Genomic DNA, 20,484 nt, shown 5'->3' with positions numbered 1-20,484 from the left:
AATTTAGGGGGAAGCCAATTAACTTAGCTGTATGCTTTTGGGATGTGGGAGGAAACCGGAGTGCCCTGAGGAAACCCACACAGACACAGGGAGAACATACAAACTCCTTGGATTTGAACCGGGGACCCATCGCTGCAAGGCAAGAGCGCTAACCCAGTGGAGTGAGCAAAGGATTGGGGATTACATTATGCAAGATGGCAGCTGCCAACAGTAAACAATATGGGAGAATTAAAATGTTCACACTGATTACATAACTTTGGATCAAAAGCAGGTTGAATAATTATATAGCCAATAAGGGAGTCTGGGGACAGGTTTTTAATTGTATGTTATACCTGGTCAGGAGCCACTTCCCTGCCCAACAGACTGAAAAGCAGTGGATCTCAGACTGTTGCTCTTTAAAAGTACTGAGTCAGAACAGCGTATCAGGATGACGAGCCAAAGAGAAGCAGCTTTCCCTCTACTGTTACCTCATTCAGCAGTGCTGCTTCAAGCTATTTGAATGCTTTTTTTGTAAAGCAGGAGAATGATAACAGAAAGGTAATAATTGTACACTTGGCTGAGTAAGAAGTCAGATGTTCTGTTCAGACCTCTGCCTTGAATTTTAAAATACCGGTACGTATTAAGAGATTTTTTTTTTTATCAGCTAATGAACCATGCTGCAGTTTTTCTGCCCTGTATATTAACAAATCTTCCCTAATGAAATCATACGATTTATGAAAACAGTGATTCTTTGGCCGACCATGAAGGTGGTGGAAGCATACCTTGTCCAGGTGAATAAATACAAGCACTGATCCAGTTTATACATATTACGCTTTATATTATAATAGGTTTTTGGAGGGAAACAGAAGAACATTTAACATATTAAGAACACGAAAAATATAAAAGGTATCAAATGCCATAATTCAAAAACATTAAAGCAAAACAAAAATCCTTTCTTCCTAACAGTCCAGGTCAGACATTCTTTCTGCTCATGCACAGCCAACACAAACACAGAGGAGTCTCGGTATGTTTCAGACAGGGAGTCCTTGACTTCAGAAGAGTCGCAGTCCAGCTTTGATGTGATTCAATTCACTCTGGCTCCAGAACATGCTCTCAGATGAAGAAGGGTCAGGGGTGGCACTGCAAAAACACAGAGTTTATTTACTTATTCTTTATGCAGCATCAGCAATCTAGTCACTGACTAAATACAGTAGTGCTCATTCTCTGGGTGCTCTGCCTGGTGATATGTTAACAAGCTACAAGCAGCCAACAGCTTTCTGTGCTCTCCCCAATGCAGAAGACAAACAAAATCTGTAATGGGTGCGCTGGGCAAAGGAAGAATGGTACTGACTGGATGTAAGCAGTCTCCTGGCACAAGGAATGAAAATCTGGCAAACTGAAGATTGAGGATTCTAAAGATTTCCAGTAGCTTAATACAAAGACATAAAAATTAACAAACATTTTAGTACATAGGCTGTAACTTACAGACCAGGTAAATTAAACAAAGTTACTTTGGCTAACTGGGCGGGGGGGGGGGGGGGGGGGGAATAAGAGGTTCAAAGGGTGTCAACAGGGCCGGATTTGTTCTTTTTACCGACCAGGGACCACCATTACCAGCTGCCCCCAGACCAACGGTATCCTACAACCTCCCTCCCCCCCCCCCCCCCCCCCCCAAAGCACAGCAGGCATAGGCATTAGATTGTGGGCCCCTCTGAGAAAAGTTAGTGAAGTGATGGCAGGGATTACATTATAAGATCCTCTGAGGACAGTTCGTGACATGATGGCAGCAATTAGATTGTAAGCTCCTTGGCGAACGGCAAATTTGGTGAGTGACAGGCAGCTCAGCGATAACTAAGTCCCTGTTCCCTGCCCCTTCTTCCCCCGAGTGCCAGATCTGGCTGTTGGAAGCTGCCCACCGCTATGTGCAAACTCTGTAGCAGGACGAATGTATGGCAGGCTAACTGCTGCCCAAAGCCCGCCCCTTGCTTTCCTGGTGCCCTAGGCCATGACCTTTGTGGCCTTTGCCTAAAATCTGGCCATGGGTAATCAGGAATGCCCATGTGACTCAGTCTGTATAGTTGCAGGCAGGTAAAGCTTTACATTTAGAAATGCAGTGCTAAAAGTCATAAAGGTGCGCCCTTACTTACAAATATTTTGTAAGTTGGGTCGTGTATTACACAGTGATATTTTACTTTCGGATAACTCTGGATTTGGACATACAGTACACATTTTTTTGCCATTTTGAGTGTACTTTAAAAAACATACAACTCTTAATACAGGGCGGTGCACGAAAGACCGGCCTGTCCCTGTGCGCCTCTAACTCTATCCTTGCTTTGTGTGTCCTCCCCAACATGATGGAAGCCTGTGTTGTCTGCATTTTCTGCTATATTGATAACGCTTTCATAAGGCAGCAAATGCATGCAACACAATGGTCAGGATCCCTCTCATACTGCACTAGAAGAGTAGTCCTTGCTACCCTCACACCCCACTTATTAGACCTTCGTGGATGGTGTTGATGTCTGAATTTATGTTTAGATGGATTTAGACCCAAATTGATTTCCTGCAATGCCAAGTCAGGTTTTCTTTTTAAATTTTGTAAATTTCAGCGGCCGGATAATTAAATTGTGTACATATTAATATACAGGGAATCCTCGCCTTATGAACACCTGACTTACAAACAACCAGTGATATAAATGGTGCGAGAATGTGGTAACACGTGAACCGAGTGGCCCAACCCTTGAGATCAACGGAGCTCAGGAAAAGAAGGGTTTGAGAGGTAATAGAATGAAAGGATTGCAAACTGAGCCCAACGTACAAACTGAGCCAGACATACATGAAAGAACAAGAGACTAGAGAATGACCTGAACTATCAACCATACGATTGATCGGATCGGGTTCCATGAATAGTGCCAATCAACGACAAATGATTGTTCTATCGATCCAAATTTTGGAACAATTCAATTGGTTTATTTTCCCCTCCGTTGGTGGGCCTGAAAGATCATTTCCTATCAATCGCAACAATCGGATCAAATGGTCAACCGTTGGGGAAATTGCCTTGTTAATTGGCACATTAGGTGTTTAATACAATGCAGCATCTTTTTACTTGTCAATGAGCCACTCTTTCATCCCAGGTGGTTGAAACAAAACTTTGGGGGAGACCTTCTCCACTTTGAGAGCCACAGTACATTAGTAAACACATTTTCACATAATGCTCTACAGCAAAGAACAAAGGGCATAGCATTTCTTCAAGTATAATTGGAAACTATACTGGTTTGTTGGAATTTATTTTAATATTACAGCAAATATACCAGAAGCCTTGAAGAAAAGGCGGCTTGTACTAGAGAGACATGCTGGCTGCTTACCACATTGGGATGCTCTGCCCATTCCTCCTGGATGCAGAGCCCTGCTGCTCTAGGTCGGACATCATAGAGTAGCTGTCAATCAGGAGGCAGCTGGGGTCCTCAGTCTGCCCTGGCACTAGCCCTAGAGGGTACTCACTCCACTTCACAACTTCTGGAACAAAAATAGGAAATCACTCACCACAAAGCACTGGATGAAAAAGGAAACCTGCACCGACATGGATAAAGAAGCTGCTACATTCAAAGGTTGATTTTTAAAACAAAAAAAAAATTCAAAAACATACGAAGTGTTAACTTGTCATGCTTATCCTCTGTTTTGTGTTAGTGACTTTAGGGTTGATTCACAAAGCTTACTTATTTTTCACCCTGAACTGTAAAGGTGGCGATACATCTGTAAATCAGGTTTGTACAGGCCGGTCCAGTGATTTCGCCCAAGGGGATCAAGACTCTGATGGGCGACTTCAGTGAAAAGCATCACCTGCAATTAATCTGGTCAGCTGAGCACAGCCAGTCAGCCAATTAGCTTCAAACCTGTGCTTGAAGCTACTAGTACATTTAAAGAAAAAATAAAATTGCATTAAACAGATGTGGACACTTGTTGGAACGGTGAGCCCTGTGCTGTGTGAAGGTAAATTAGCCCTCTAACTAGCACTGTTCTATAGAGAAGGCATTTGCACATTTTTCAGCTCAATGTGAGCAACGGATGACTCCCACAATGTATCGCTGCTGGATATGCAAATGATCTCTTTATGACCCTAAAACACCAAACACACTTTCATATCTGCTAGTTTACAGCATGCCTATAGCTCCTTAATTTTAATCCATGCCTTGAACTGATGACAGCTACTTTAGCCAGACACAGCCATTCACAAGCTGGATTAGTATGACTGTGTAAAATATAGTAGGTATAGAAACCGCGTAAACCAGTGGATCTGGATGACGGTTTGGCTTTACAGGAACATAAAGAAATAAGTGGCTAATTTACTCAGTGATGTATCATGGGATTTCCTTCTAGCCATTATAGACAGCACAGTGGTGCAATGTCTAGCGGTTCAAATCCCAGTCAGGGCACTACCTGCAAGGCGTTTGTATGTTCTCCCTGACCCTGCGTGGGTTTCCTCCGGGCACTCCAGTTTCCTTTGACATCCCAAAAACATACAGATAAGTTAATTGGCTTATCCTAAAAATTGGCCATAGACTATGATGCATGCACTACACGATACACACATAGACATGACTATGGTAGGAATTAGATTGTGAGCACCTCTGAGGGACAGTTCGTGACAAGACAATATACTTTGTACTCTGTACAGCGCTGTGGAAGATGTCAGCGCTATATAAATACTAAATAATAAAATGGTATAAAGCATCCCTTCTGCAAGAGTGACACAAACAGAATTTCCATTTTTTGCCATTGCATTAAGCATATCTGGCCTTTGTGGAGCATAGGCGACTATGCTAGCCTCGTAAAAATAAAAGAGCATGCAGAAAATCTAGCCTCAAAAGAAAAAGGTAATGATGATAATAGTGGCTACGGTTTAGCATCATATGGTTATACCTGAGCTGACGCCCCATGCAGAGCCCTCTAGTGCAGCTCTCCTCTCAGCAGCAGCTTTCATGTTAATCATCTGTATGTATTCTTCCTCGTATGTCTCGGTGATCATCTCCTCATCCTCCATGTGGTCACTCATATCCTGCTCTTCATCCTCAGGTGATGCTCGGTCCCAGTGACCACGAGCATTGCTCTTTGCCTCTTTTTTGAGTTTCCACTGCAAGCTCTCCACTGTGTATATGGGCTGATCACTGTAGTCTGCAGAGACATCTGCATCATCATCCTGAGTGTAGATTGAACACAGGCACAGAAGCTGCTCTTGAGTGCTTAAAGGCAAGCGAGGCTTCATGTAAGAGAAAATTCTGGTAAGAACAAAAACAAACACACACATTAAAGGGAATATGTATGTAAATCACAATCCAGTGCAAAAAAAAAATCAAAAAACAAAACGTACTCTAGAAGAAAAAAATAAACAGCTAACTATTAATATCTGTATGATACAAAATACAGGATAGGAATTAGTGGTAAATAGCAGGTTCAAGTCTAGTACTGAACTCCCTTGCTTGAACATGAAGGCAATTTACAATAATGGATTTTGTTCCAAGTACTAGTAAGAACAACACACACGGATAGCGCATATAATCCATGCATTTTGGGAAAGAACCGCCAGTTCTTCAGAATAAGGGAGTATGGTATAAGCAATGCAGTGAACAGGGCCATTTGGTGAATAAGCATAGTAATATAGTTACATAGTTAGTTTGGTTGAAAAAAAAAAAAAAAACGACATTCGTCCATCAAGTCCAACCAGGAAAAAATAAATAAAATAAACCATCCTGAACCTGCACATATCCCAGTCGATCCAGGGGAAGGCCACAAACCTTACAAGGCCTGGGCCAATTAGCCTTAAAAGAGGAAACCTCCTTCCCAACTCCAGGTGGCAGTCAGATAAATACCTGGATCAACTCTTCCAGGAATCACTTAAAAATTATAGCCAGGGATGCCCTTCAATGCAAGGAAAGCATTCAAGTCCTCTTTAAATGCAGATATATAGTTTGCCATAACTACTTCCTGAGGTAAGATGTTCCAGATTTTAACCACGCTCACTGTGAAGGATCCCTTTCTAAATAGATGGCAAAAACTTTTTTCCTCAACTCGCAAATCATGTCCCCTTGTCCGGCGTACAACCCTAGGGACAAAAAGGCTAATCTGCCAAGCTTTTGTATTGCCCTCTGGTGTACTTATACATGTTAATCAGGTAACCTCTCAGTCGCATTTTTTCCAAGCTAAATAAGCCCAGTTTGTCCAACCTTTCTTGGTAAGTGAGATCTTCCATCTCTCTGATTAATTTAGTTGCCAGTCTTTGTACCGCTTCCAGAAGGTCAATGTCCTTTCTATAGTGTGGTGCCCAAAACTGTATTCCATACTCCAGATGTGGCCTCACAAGTGATTTATACAGAGAGAGTAGTATACTAGCATCTTGAGATATTATTTCTTTTTTTTATGCATCACAGAATTTTATTTGCTTTAGCTAGCGCTGCCTGGCATTGTATACGATTACCTAACTTATTATCGACCAGTATTCCCAAGTCCTTCTCCAAGTCAGATGTTCCCAGCTGTATGCCATTTATTTTATATGATGATCTACCATTAGTACGTCCTAGATGCATGACTTTACATTTATCAACATTAAATTTCATCTGCCACGGGGCCTGCCCACATGGCCATGTTGTCAAGGTCTTGCTGTAATATGTCACCATCAGTCTTCGTGTTGATAATTCTGCATAATATTGTATCATCAGCAAAGATGGCTACACTACTCTATATCCCGTCTACTAGATCATTAATACATTGAAAAGAATAGGACCAAGTACTGACCCCTGTGGTACCCCACTGCTAACAGTTTCCCATTTTGAGCATGCTCGGTTTACCACCACTCTTTGCCTTCTATCCCTTAACTATTTGACATTCCTGGACGTGAAACTCACATCCAGGAAGCCATGTGCGTTCCTGCGCATTTCCGCGGCCGATCGCGCACGTGCACTCGTTAGCCAACGAATCAGTGAATCGGGCCATGGTGCCCGATCACTGATTCCTCTCCCCCGCAGAAAAAGCGACAGCTTCTCTCGGAAGCTGCGCTTTTTCTGCTTCCTACGTCGCTCTAAGCGTACGTGTTACGCTTAGAGTGACGTCACTGTAAACAAACCCATGGCTGCCATCTTGTGGCCAAAAAGTAAACTACATCTAAATGTTAAATGAAAATACACATATAGTTACAAAAAAAAAAAACAATTTCAATCCCACCCTCCCAAAAGACCATCGCAGCATCACACTGACGAAGCCCACGTGATGGTGGGCGTAACGTATGTGGGCGAGGCCTGAGGAGATGGGCTGGAGGAACTACCTGGTACAGAGACGTGATACACGCCCATGAGACGAGTGGAGAGCGTGGTGAACCGGGAGGCATTGCAGCGAGCCGGATCAAGGAGCAGGTACCTGCCACCGCAGGACACCGCAGAGGAGCCTGATGCGGGATTTTGTGGTGCATGAGGACATAGCCAGGTCTTAGTGAGAAGACTGGTAAAGTATGGCACATACAGCCCCCACATGTTTGATACCTAATACCGCTCGGATGTTGCTTCCATGATTTACCTATGCTGACAAACGGACACTGTGTCACCTCCCTTCTATGAATGAACCATATTCCACGCTGAGCAGAAGGTTTATATGAGGACATTAGAATCCACATGGAAAGGGTGCCACTATCCCTGAGTTAAAGTGTTCCACGCTCCCTACTTGTTCAATGTACACCTATCAATAAGGTCGGCCGACCAGTTTGTGTGCGCATGAGTGATGACATGAGGCGTGTGTACGTGTTCCGGGAGTACTCCTGAAATAATGCCCAGATCTTGTTTTTATGGGGGTTCTTTGTTTTAACAGGGTGGTTTCCACGATTTTTCTCTCTATATAATAAAATTTTGTAATTTGCAGTAAATTATCGGTTTGAGTGGCGGTTGTTTTTTCTAAATTGCCTCCCAAAAATACCCACATAAAATGTTTAATTAAAACAAAACAAAACAAAAAAACCATTACAATAAAAAAAAAAAAAAAAAAAAAAAAAAAAAAAAAAAATATTTACCTAAGGATCTAAACTTTTTAAATATCTATGTAAAGATGAAATATTTCAATTTTTTTTTTATTATAAGCTTGTAAATAGTGATGAATGCAAAACGGAAAAAATGCACTTTTATTTCCAAATAAAATATTGTCGCCATACATTGTGATAGGGACATAATTTAAACGGTGTAATAACCGGGACAAATGGGCATATACAATACGTGGGTTTTAATTATGGAGGCATGTATTATTTTAAAACTATAATTGCCGAAAAGTGAGAAATAATGTTTTTTTTCCCGTTTTTTTCTTATTCTTCCTTTTAAAATGCATTTACAGTAAAGTGGCTCTTAGTAAAATGTACCCCCCCAAAGGAAGCCCAATTGGTGGCGGAAAAAACAAGCTATAGATCAGTTTATTGTGATAAGTAGTAATAAAGTTATAGGCTAATGAATGGGAGGTGAACATAGCTCGGATGCATAAAGTGAAAAACGACTGAATGCGAACTGGTTAACCAGTTCTCTATCCACATACACACATGTTCTCCTAGTCCCTGTATCCAGTATCCTAGTCCATGTAATAGCCATATGCAAATCTATTGTAAGGGCAAAACAACCCACAACTTTCATATATGATATTAAAATCACAATATACAGTACTTGCATAGCTTCTATAGCAAGAAATCCATCTAAACATATACCTACATCTATTTCCACATTTGCGTTTCAGAATATAGTTAATATTGCAAGTTCTAATATACAAATCTGCACTCGAGGGCTTGTATTAGCTAAGGTGTTTTTTGCATACTTATCAAGTTAATAGGATATGTAGGTTTTTAACAAAAACGTGCAAGTCATGATTTCTTTTACGTGAATAAATTGTAACACATTTGTAGCAGTACTTGGTGGAAGGACCTCAGTAGAAGATCATCAACTGCATTGAATTGGTTGTGAATGTAATCATCTCATGCTCCACGATTGTGAGCACTAGTCACAAGTCTCTCAATGAGTTACAGAGGTTGGGTGTTAATACTGGTTTATGTGTGGATGACAGTGTAGGATATATTTAATTTTAATGCAATGGCCATTTAAAAGCCAAGACAATTCAGATTTCTCATGATCATTTGGGATAACAATTTAGGAATAATACATTACGGAAATATTCCTCATCTACTTGCTAAGCAAACAGGTTATACAGATCTAGCTCCCCCAGCCCCCCTGCCTTACAGATCTATTTTAATCAATTAATCTATGTAATGTCGAACCTTGTATGGGCAACTTAAAGGGAACCTGAAGTTAAAGAATTATGGAGAATGCCTTATTTAATTCCATTTAGACAATTCCAGTTGCCTGGCTGTCCCGTTGATGCTCTTCCTCTAACACTTTTAGCCACAGACCTTGAACAAGCATGCAGATCAGAGGTTTCTAGGGGGGAAAAAAACAAATCCAAAAAAAGACCAGCCGCACGCTTTTCCAGGTGTGTGATTCAGACACTACTGCAGCCAAGGAGGTCAGCAGGACAGGCAGGTAATGTGGAACATGAGATAAATACAGCAGCCACCATATCCCTCTTACTTCAGGGTTCCCTTTAAGACTGGCTGGTTATCATACATTTCTATCTTTCCTTTCACCAATCAGCTGGGTTTCCCCTTATTGCTGTTTGAAAGCCACAGGAATGGCGCCAGTCACACACTTTATTACAGAGAACTCTGGTCACAGCACTCAGTGAAGCAAATGATGTTTCAATTCATAGTGTAAAAGTGGAAGCAAGGTTTGTCACCTCTGAAAGCACCAAGAAGTTCTGAGGTGCAGAGACCATGTACTACTGAGCAAGCATCTGCCTCATCCAGCCCAGCTGCACTCTGGATATTTAGAGTTTGGAAGGGAAACAGAAAACCAGAAGTGGAACTATATGAAGGAAGAGGAAGTTACAAATGTGATTAAAACACTCAAGAAATATTTTCAGGTACAAAACCAGCTCACTCACAGCTTGAGCAGCCGCGGTGTTGTTCGGCATGGAAATTCCAGGCACTTCTTCATCAACTGTTTCCACTGTAAATGCACCCTGTGGCTAAACAGCTTCCATTTGCTTTTCACAGCTGTCTGGTTGCGGGAAGGAACCATAGCTTTACCATCTGATAAGAGAAAACAAAGGAAGAGAGGAGTCACTTCTATGATAATTCCTGTGCTGACAGATCTTGCTGTACCACTGATTATTTCTTGAAATACTTCCTCATTTGGGGAAGGAGAGGGCGGTGTTGAGGTGACATTACAATTATTCAGATGAATCTGAAAAGCCACCTGACCACTATAACGGTCTACAAAAGAATCTCCAGACTGACATTTTTATTGTACTGTTGATATCCAAATGTAAATGTTTTACGTAAATACTTTTTGGCTTAGTTTTACAAACACTTTTTTGCTATAATAAATATTCTAGATTTTCCAAATTCAGCTAGTGGGTGGAGCCACTGAGCACTAAAGTATAGTCATCCTGGGTCATTGCTTTACAGGGACATTATGAAAGCCATCATTGCTTCTATCCATGCCTGGATATCACGCTGGTCTTCTGCAGTTTCAGTCACACTTAAGCCTGGATCACGCAACCAATTTTGACTGGCAAATAATTGGCCAATTTTGCCACTTCCGTGTAGTATGAGAGCTTACCTACACAATCAGTTCATAGCATTCAAAGTCTGTCGGTCCTCATACTGCATGGAGATGGTAAAATTGGCCAGTGATTGCCCAATCAAAATTGGGTGTGTGTATTCACCCTTAGAAGAAGCTTGCAACTAAAGTCAGCACTGTGATGTCAGAACACCTGCCATTCATCCTCGCTCTGGGTTAGTGACTCAGTCAGGATTGGTGCACCACAAGGGAGGCAGCATTTATTAGGTCAAGATCAAAAGTAGGGATGGTCCATAAGATGCCAGATTATGCAGTTTTGTATGCAAATTTTATCAGATTGAAAAATCGACCAATCCAACTTCAGCTTGGTGGGATTTGATTGGTCCATTTTCAAGCTGCATACATTTGTATAATCCTGCATCAACTCGGAATTATATGCATCTCATTGACCATTACTAATCAGCAGTGACAGGTTTACATATATTTTTATTTTCTTAAGGAGTAAAGATTTCTTCATGCAGCATTATGCCTTGCAGACAGACTAATTTATTCTGACTGCCCTGTGAATACAACGATTATTGTTCCTGTTTCTTCTTTACACATACCTGCCCCTGCCTTGTGATTGGCCGTCAGCAGTTCAGCAATCCAGGAGCTGAGACAGTGGAGTCTGGCTTCTGTGTGATTCTCTTTACAACGACCTATGGCAGCAAACATTCTCTCTAGCAGCTCCTGAGTGAGAGCGTGTGAATGCAAGGCCTTCAGCAGTGGCTGCCAGAAGCGGAGCAATGTGCGGGGCTGGTGTAACTTTCCATCTGGATCTGAAAGGATCGAAAAGAATATTTGATAAACCTTAGCACTGCCAGAATATCACACACAATCATGTATATCTAGTGCACGCTGCTTGGATGACACGTGTGTAGACCTGTGCCCTCTATGATATGTGCTTTCCTTGTTTTTTTTCATATGGATTTATCTGCATTAACAAGCAATTTAAATACATTTTATTTAACCCCGATGTGATGGAAGAAAAAACAACCTCCTCATTGCAAAATCCAATTCTCTGTACGAATATTTCTCAACCTTTCCTCTGCCTTTGACACTGTACATCATTCTCGGTTTCTCAAGACCCTCTCACTCAAGACACTGCATGGCCCTTTACTTTGAAACCCACCCCACCACTCCATATGCTTTTGCTATAGCCCCCATTCTTAGCTCTGGTAGAAACTTTAAGGGTGCATGTTCTGTCCAGCTTAGTGGCCTCTGTGTGCATTCCTACACGGCAGTATGTAGCAACTGGAACCGGAAACTTCCTGGCAAGTGCACCCATTTGGGAGAATGATCCATACGAGTGTCCTAGAAACAAAGCAGTGAACTGGGCCCACATGGTAACATGGAAGGGAGGCCAGGCACAATAAGGGGCCACACAGTGTCTGGGAACCTTACAGGTTATGCAGGTATGTAGAACTATAATTTTATCACCTCAGGTATTGCGACCAATAACTGCCTCGGCAGAAAATGCAGCATATATACAGCAGCCCCCTGAGCCCCTCCACCACTGATTAGCCTGGTGGATCGCTTCAGCCCGAGAGCTTTGTTCTCCCCAATCACTGCTGCTGCGCTGCTCCAACGGGCCTCCGCATAGCACCAGAACATGCCATTAGCCTGTAGGCTAGCAATACCTCTGAACAGCCTTGACCCCGCAATGTTGCCTAATGGAACGGGTTCCGATTCCCACCAGGCAACATGTTGGGTATGTGTGTACGAGGCTTTAGGCAGTGAAAGGAACTGTGCAAAAACAGCAAACAATGGTGAAAAGTGAGGACAGGTGGAGGGGACTCTAAACACTGTTTCAGATTAGCTGTGCTGATTATTGGCAAATGAAAACAGTGGTGATTATTAAGTAATTTTAATAGCTCAATAGCACGAGGATGAAATTTGTTTGCTGCAATAGGTTTTGCCTCCACTTCTTCCGTAACACTACAAAATGCATTACACTCCTGATACCAAGTAACTGGTTTATTCAGGCATTATGGAGGAACCTACAAGTTATTTGGCCTAGTAATGGCCACAGTCATTTGATGGTATTGAGAAGCCAGGTGAGAATAGGTCTCTAGATTTGTAAAGACCTATTCTCACCTGGCTTCTGCATACCATCAAAAATATAAGAGGCTAACATCATTCAGCTGGTTAGCCACACACCACCAGCCCCCAACCAACAATTCCAAATTGCAATGTTCAGTAGCAATTAGCCTTTATATAGTTGCATTCAGCAATACACTACCATCTTGCTCTATCCTCAGTGTCACCAGCTGTTTGGCAGTAGGTACTAGGAAGCCATCTTCCACAAGAATCTCAGCGGCTGTTTGACAGCTGAAATAGAATTCAAAGACATACACTTCAGCATCAGTAAACGTTAAGATGGAGGTACATAACTTAGCTTCATCCTGACATACAATTTCAGCAAATGAACACATTATGAGTCAAGAAAACTGGTCTTCAAATAGAAAAAACAAGTTGGGGGTTCAACAATCAGAGCACTGTAATCCAATTTACTTCTACATGGAAAACAGCACAGCATTTTTCATAAGGCCAATGTTTTGACAAAGACTTTATAAAAAGGATTGATGGCCAAAACATTTCATTCTGCCTGTGGTGCTCCATTTTAGAATACATGGGATATACAAATAATGACAGTTGATGCACAAAGAGATTTATCTACACCAACCACACAATTTATAGTGTACAATGACCTTCCTGACAATAAGAAAAGAAAAAAAAAAAAAAAAGGGTAAATGTATTCTGACAGTTCCCAGAAGGGACGCTGCATGGCTAAGAAAGTGTGTGTGTACGTGCGACTAGTTCAAATATGGGCATTTCGAAAAAAAAAGTCCCCTTCATACACACCCATAGGTTTAAGAGTTTTCCCTGTACTTTCGCCTCTGTGTGCTTCTACGCTCCCATATAATCTAATGAATACTTTTCACATGTGATGGATACAAAGGAAGAAAGATTAAAATAAATAAATAAATTAAAAATAGACAATAAATTAAAAATAGACAAGGCACCTGGCCCGGATGGCATGCATCCTCGGGTCCTAAGGGAATTAAGTTCAGTTATAGATAAACCCCTTTATCTTATCTTTTGTGACTCTCTTGCAACTGGCAGAGTCCCAGTGGATTGGCGTACAGCCCACGTTTTCCCATTATTTAAGAAGGGCAAAAAATCTGATCCAGGAAATTATAGACCTGTAAGTTTAACATCAGTTGTATGCAAACTATTTGAGGGGTTACTAAGAGATACTATACATGACTTCATAGTAGAAAATAATCCTATTTCTCAGCATCAACATGGGTTTACTAAAGACAGGTCCTGTTTGACTAACATGCTCAGCTTTTATGAGGTAGTGAATGCTAATATGGATATTGGGAATGCTGTAGATGTGATATACTTGGACTTTGCAAAGGCCTTCGACACTGTTCCCCACAAAAGTCTGGTGCAAAAGTTGGGGATGCAAGGACTGGGGAAGAGTCTGTGTTCATGGATAGGGAACTGGCTAATGGACAGAAAACAAAGAGTTGTGGTCAATGGATCGTACTCAAAATGGGAGACTGTTAGCAGTGGGGTCCCACAGGGGTCTGTTCTGGGTCCAGTGCTCTTCAATTTATTTATTAATGACCTAGTAGATGCAGTAGTGAGCAATGTTGCTATTTTTGCAGATGATACAAAATTGTGCAGAATCATCAACTCTCAGGAAGATAGTGTCATATTGCAACAGGATCTGGATAGGATGGCTATATGGGCACATACATGGCAGATGAAATTCAATGTTGACAAATGTAAGGTCATGCATTTTGGACGTACTAATGGTCTAGCATCATACAAAATAAATGGGATACAGTTAGGGACATCAAACTTGGAGAAGGACTTAGGAGTACTCATTGACAACAAGTTAAATAATCGTACTGAATGCCAAGCAGCTGCAGCTAAAGCTAACAAAATTTTGGGATGCATTAAAAGGGAAATAAAAACTCGAGATGCTAGCATAATATTGCCCCTGTTTAACTCTCTAGTAAGGCCACATCTGGAATATGGAATTCAGTTCTGGGCACCACATTACAAAAAAGATATTGCAGTTTTAGTTAGAGCAGGTGCAGAGACGAGCAACAAAATTGATGCGTGGGATGGAAGGTCTCACTTATCGAGAAAGGCTAGATAAACTGGGTTTATTTAGTCTAGAGAAAAGATGCCTTAGAGGGGATCTAATTAACATGTATAAATACATCAGAGGGCAATATAATACCTTGGCGGATGAGCTTTTTGTCCCTAGGCCTTCTCAAAGGACTAGAGGACATGATCTGCGCATGGAGGAAAAACGTTTTAACCATTTATTTAGGAAAGGGTTCTTTACAGTAAGAGTGATTAAGATGTGGAATGCATTGCCACAGGAAGTCGTTATGGCAAACTCTATACCTGCATTTAAAGGGGGCTTAGATGCTTTCCTTGCGTTGAAAGACATCCATGGCTACAATTACTAGGTAATGCCTAATGATGTTGATCCAGGGATTTTATCTGATTGCCATCTGGAGTCGGAAAGGAATTTTTCCCTTTAGGGGCTAATTGGACCATGCCTTGTAAGGGTTTTTTTGCCTTCCTCTGGATCAACAGGGATATGTGAGGGAGCAGGCTGGTGTTGTACTTTATACTGGTTGAACTCGATGGACGTATGTCTTTTTTCAACCAAAATAACTATGTAACTATGTAAAATCAGGAAACAAAAATTTTTATGTTATATGCTTCCACATCTCTTATGAAAAATATATATTTAAACACCCACACTTGAGTCTTGTCATTCAGCTAGACAGGTGTGCTACAACAATTTGGTATGAGACACCACCCTTGGTATGAATGGTAGAAAAGTTGGTGTGTTTTAGATACACCGTATTTTTCAGACTATAAGACGCTCCTGACCATAAGAAACATCTAAGTTTAGAGGACAAAAAACAGGAAGTGAACAGCGCCTTTAACATCGAGCCGTTAGTGTACTGAATCCAGTCGTGTTGTGACTTGTCCTTATTAGGAGTGCCCAGAAGGAAGTCAGGCTAGTGGGATGGCTGTTTTGTCTACAGTCATCTAAAATCACAGTTCTTGTTGAACACAATGAAGGATCTACTGGTAGGCAGGACATTTCATCTTTGTATTCAGCAGATTGGAGTCAACATATACAAATGGACCTCTTCATTTGAAATTCATCCTGCACTATTATTATAAAAAAAAGTTTTAGGACTGCTCAACTGTTTGCAGACCTAGAATAAGGCAAGTGCATCATGTGAGGGGGGGGGGGGGGGTGTAGAAAACCATGAAATGTAGTTCAGTATTCATAGTCATTTTCTATATCTATACATTATGATCACAATACTTCTAGATAAAAATGTAATCCCCCAACCTGCTTTGCTGGATCAACTCCTTGATTTGTGCAATAATCCACTCCAGGCTAGCTGTGCAGTTCCAGGATTTGTTTGGTTTGTGATTATTCTGGAGTTCCTGAAATATCTAACCGGGAAAAAAAAGCAAACACTAAACTGAAAATGAATACTAAAACACACACACAAAATACAAAGCACATTTGTAATATGCCCATACAACTAAAGCTATGCACAGTATGTGAATATGTAGCACCTCTCCAAGGAGTCATTAGTCAACCTAGATGTCAAGGCCCAGGTTGTTACATTATTGCACAGGGCAAAGAGAAAGTGTACCCAGTAGTTGGATGTTGGCGAACTCCAGAGAACAGACTAAATGACCCACTATTTCTGGTATGTGCAGCCTAACATTTAATTTCAGCTGTATTTATACACTACATGGTTACTTTTAAAACACACCCATCCCAAACCTGGACAACAAATACAGACCTTATGATAAAATACACAACCAGAAGTTATATTCTGTGGAAATCAAAAATGTCAAAGCACTCAAGCTCAATAATCATACGCCTATTTTTTGCATGTGGGTTTTTGGACTCCAAGCAGATTCATTACGCAAAAATGTATGTGCGATGGGTCCACCATAGGAAAAAGAAGAAAGCATGCGTGGTCTGAATTTGCCCACGGAAGGGAACACGATTGTGCATGCAATGTGAACGACACATTGTTTTACATTGGGTATGCATTGCTTTGCATTTCCCAATGCAGTAAAATGCGTCCAAACTACTGGAGTGTGAACCCTGCCTAATGCTGGGATTACACCATACAATTTTCTGTTAGATTCTTCTGTTAGAATGCATAATTAGATTATTTTCTATTACAAATGAGGAGAAGGAGGTATTATCGGCACTGCAGGTGCTTTATTCCATCTAAGTACTTGGTAAAAACATGCACATACAAATGACGTGTCACAGAAATCACATACCATGGACAAGTAGTGCGGTGGTGCGGTGGGTGCTGGGCAATGTCTGCCTGACGGCCGTTTCGCACTATATATGCGCTTTGACGGAGGCTGCTACGCGGGGCTCCCTCTTGCCGGGCATAAATACACTGTTTACCCGGTGTCCGGCGTGATTGCGCCGATTGGCGCCGCCCCTAGCTTCCCTAATAGGCCAATTGCGTGGTGGAGCGCATATGCACTCCATCACAGCATTCTGGGAGTGATGACATCATCTTCTATGGAAGCCTTTTGCCCAATTCCTCCGACTTCGCCGTAACAACAGGCGCGATTCTGATTTCCTAGATCAGTCGGAGGAGCTGGGGAAGAGGCTTGTGGCGAGAGGCTATCAACCGGACCTAATCCAACAGGCCTTCCAAAAGGCAAAGCGGCAGGACAGACACAGCCTTCTAAGAAACCAGAAGAAGAGGCAAGAATCTGAGAGAAGGGTCCCACTATCCTTTGATCACACAGCCATGTCGAATCCAATCAAGGACATTATCAAGAAGAACTGGAACATCCTTCTAAGTGACCCATTACTTAAGCCTATAGTGGAAGAGGGGCCCTTGTTCTCGTTTAGACGTGCCCCAACGATAGGATCACTGATTAGTAGGAATGAATATCGGAGCCCCCCAAGCGTCAATTGGCTGTCGCGCTCACAGCCGCAGGGAAACCACAGATGCGGCCACTGCATATCGTGTCCCCAGATGCGCACGGGATGCCACTATCAAGTAGGCCATATGCGTCGGAGTATTAAATCCTTCATTACATGCCAAACGGAATGGGTGGTGTACGCGCTGTGGTGTCCCTGCGGCAGATTTTACATAGGGGAAACTACCAGACATCTGACCAGAAGATTCAGGGAACATTACAATTCAGTAAAATCGGGACACGGTTCCCCAAGAGTCATCAACCACATGAGAGAAGCCCATCAGGGCAATCCCAACCTATTATCCTTTGCAGGACTGATCAAGATACTCCCAGGAACCAGAGGAGGAGATAGAGAGAAGAAACTCAAAAGAGAAGAAGCCCTGTTAATCTTACGGACTGAAGCAATGGGCCCATTGGGCCTAAATGACGCTACCGATCTTTCTTGCTTTCTAGATCCATAATAAGAACAATTACACATGAATAGTGGCCTAGGCCACTTGCTGTTTGCCCACTGTTTACGCTTTGCCTCATCATTTATATTTATGGTTGATGTATTGTGGAGGAATTAATTACCAATATAAGCTAAAAATAGCTATAGTGATTACTAATGCACCATCCTGTTGCATACTGGATGGTGACAAAAAGTGGTGTTTCCATAGTCAGTTAAGCCTGCCCTCCCTGCAGAAATCTTTCCAGTTAACAATGATATAAAAACATATATCATTTAAAAAAAAAAAAATCCCTGCCCTCTTTTTTGTATTAAGTCATTAATTTGAGGTATACTTCTAGCACCAAAAAATAATTCCCTATGCAAATATTCAATTGCAATGTTTGAGAGAAATTAATATGGCATAACAAGTGCACTTTTTACTGGATAGACATATCCTCTTATCACATATTTTTACTGTTTGATACTTTTTTCACATTTTTTATATAGGTACAGGAGCAATTTCCACTCACATATTTTATATATTTTTATATATTGATAGATTTTTCACACAATTTTTTACCAATTTTTACATCCATTTACACTTTTTTACCAATGTTCTAGATCAGGGTTTCTCAACATTTTTTTGGTATGTATCCCTTTTAAAACCCTGTACTCACCAAGTACCCCCTAGCATAGTAAACATTATCACAAGTACCCCTTGACAAATATATATTTAATTGCAGTACATGATAATTGGTTCTAAACAATTTCCAAGCATTTATTATTGCTTTTAATTAGCTAAAATACTAGTTTGGTGTTTAAATAAGATTTATCATTTTCTAAAAAAATACTCTAAATTTGTTAATCTTGGTTAAATATCAAGCCTGAGTACCCCCTGGAACCATCAGAAGTACCCCCTGGGGTACGCGTACCACACATTGAGAACCTAGGTTCTAGATGGTAGAAGCCTGCACCATTGCATTTACAGCATTTAGCCTGACATGCCATTTCATTTTTGGCCACTAGATGGCAAACATCTTAGTTTAACGGCAGCAATAGTTTACAATAGTAACAGCAGCCACCTAATAAGTGTGGCTAGCTTAGGCTTCCGTAGAAGATGATGTCATCACTCCCAGAATGCTGTGATGGAGTGCATATGCGCTCCACCACGCAATTGGCCTATTAGGGAAGCTAGGGCGGCGCCAATCGGCGCAATCACGCCGGACACCGGGTAAACAGTGTATTTATGCCCGGCAAGAGGGAGCCCCGCGTAGCAGCCTCCGTCGAAGCGCATATACAGCGCGAAACGGCCCTCAGGCAGACATTGCCCAGCACCCACCGCACTACTTGTCCATGGTATGTGATTTCTGTGACACGTCATTTGTATGTGCATGTTAAATCACACGTCATTTGTATGTGCATGTTTTTACCAAGTACTTAGATGGAATAAAGCACCTGCAGTGCCGATAATACCTCCTTCTCCTCATTTGTATTACAAGTGATCTCAACTATATCAGAGCACGCAGGGCGCATCATAAGAAAAGAAGTGCAAAAATCCTGTCCGCACCGCTCCAGCGTCAGCTGTTTCGTGCTGTAGTGCCAACTATGCTTTTCTCCTTTTGCTGTTAGATTATTTTCTGTAGAGAATGGTCATTATCTCTGGTGCAGTGTCTTCTGGTCATCTCCTGCTGAGTAGAACAATGCCTAATTGCTCGGCAGATAAATGGTAAGATAGATAAATTTCCAACATGTTGAATTTAGAGAATCTAACAGAAAATTGTATGGTGTAATCCCAGCATTAAGCACTCAGAGCTAGAGATTTTCCCCTTTAGATGATAAAACCACTAATTAGACCCTGGACCAGTAGTTGGCTTAGGAATGAAAACAGTTGATACCAAGATCTAATTTGTGTGTTACTCCAAGTGTTTGTATCTCGGTTACCACTGATTATTTGGATAACCGGTTTTCACTGAATGTTACCTCAAATTATGTATACTGTATTTTTTTTTGTATGCTTAGCTTGACTTGTTTGTAACAGGTATAGATGAACACATGAATGGAAATTCACCTATCCCTCTACCTGGCAAAGCCCTGCGCGAATGTAAATGCAAGCACAGTTTGTGCTGAAAATTTAAGAGGAACTGTAAGGAGAGGACATTTCTTTACAAAACAGAGTATGTTATGGGGGGGGGGGGGGTTGAAAGAGTTACCATAAGCAAAAGAGTGGAAAAATATATCTTACCCGGTCAGTGTGGTGTAGAAAAAGTGCCTCATGGGAGGGAACATGAGAACATGATTACTACTGGCACACAGAGCCACAGTTTTTTTTTATTCCTTCACTTGAAAACACGATCAGTT

At 41.5% G+C, this 20,484-nt stretch overlaps 1 protein-coding gene across 1 annotated transcript in view; it reads right to left on the bottom strand.

Moving 5' to 3' along the window:
* Nucleotides 1–796: 796 nt before the first annotated feature.
* Nucleotides 797–20,484, bottom strand: part of LAS1L (LAS1 like ribosome biogenesis factor) — a 117,269-nt gene continuing 97,581 nt past the window's right edge. Inside the window, exons 7-13 of the mRNA XM_068249627.1 lie at nt 16,072–16,178; nt 12,910–12,998; nt 11,234–11,446; nt 9,988–10,135; nt 4,897–5,252; nt 3,342–3,492; nt 797–1,119 (exon numbers count right to left, since the gene is read on the bottom strand). Of these exons, the coding sequence (XP_068105728.1) occupies nt 1,032–1,119; nt 3,342–3,492; nt 4,897–5,252; nt 9,988–10,135; nt 11,234–11,446; nt 12,910–12,998; nt 16,072–16,178 (1,152 nt within the window). The 3' untranslated portion in view covers nt 797–1,031. The remainder of the gene's footprint in view (nt 1,120–3,341; nt 3,493–4,896; nt 5,253–9,987; nt 10,136–11,233; nt 11,447–12,909; nt 12,999–16,071; nt 16,179–20,484) is intronic.

Source organism: Hyperolius riggenbachi, chromosome 8 (genome assembly GCF_040937935.1).
Source record: "Hyperolius riggenbachi isolate aHypRig1 chromosome 8, aHypRig1.pri, whole genome shotgun sequence".
NCBI lineage: Eukaryota > Metazoa > Chordata > Amphibia > Anura > Hyperoliidae > Hyperolius > Hyperolius riggenbachi.
Note: the sequence above shows the minus strand (reverse complement) of the source record. Positions and strands in the feature narration are given on the sequence as shown.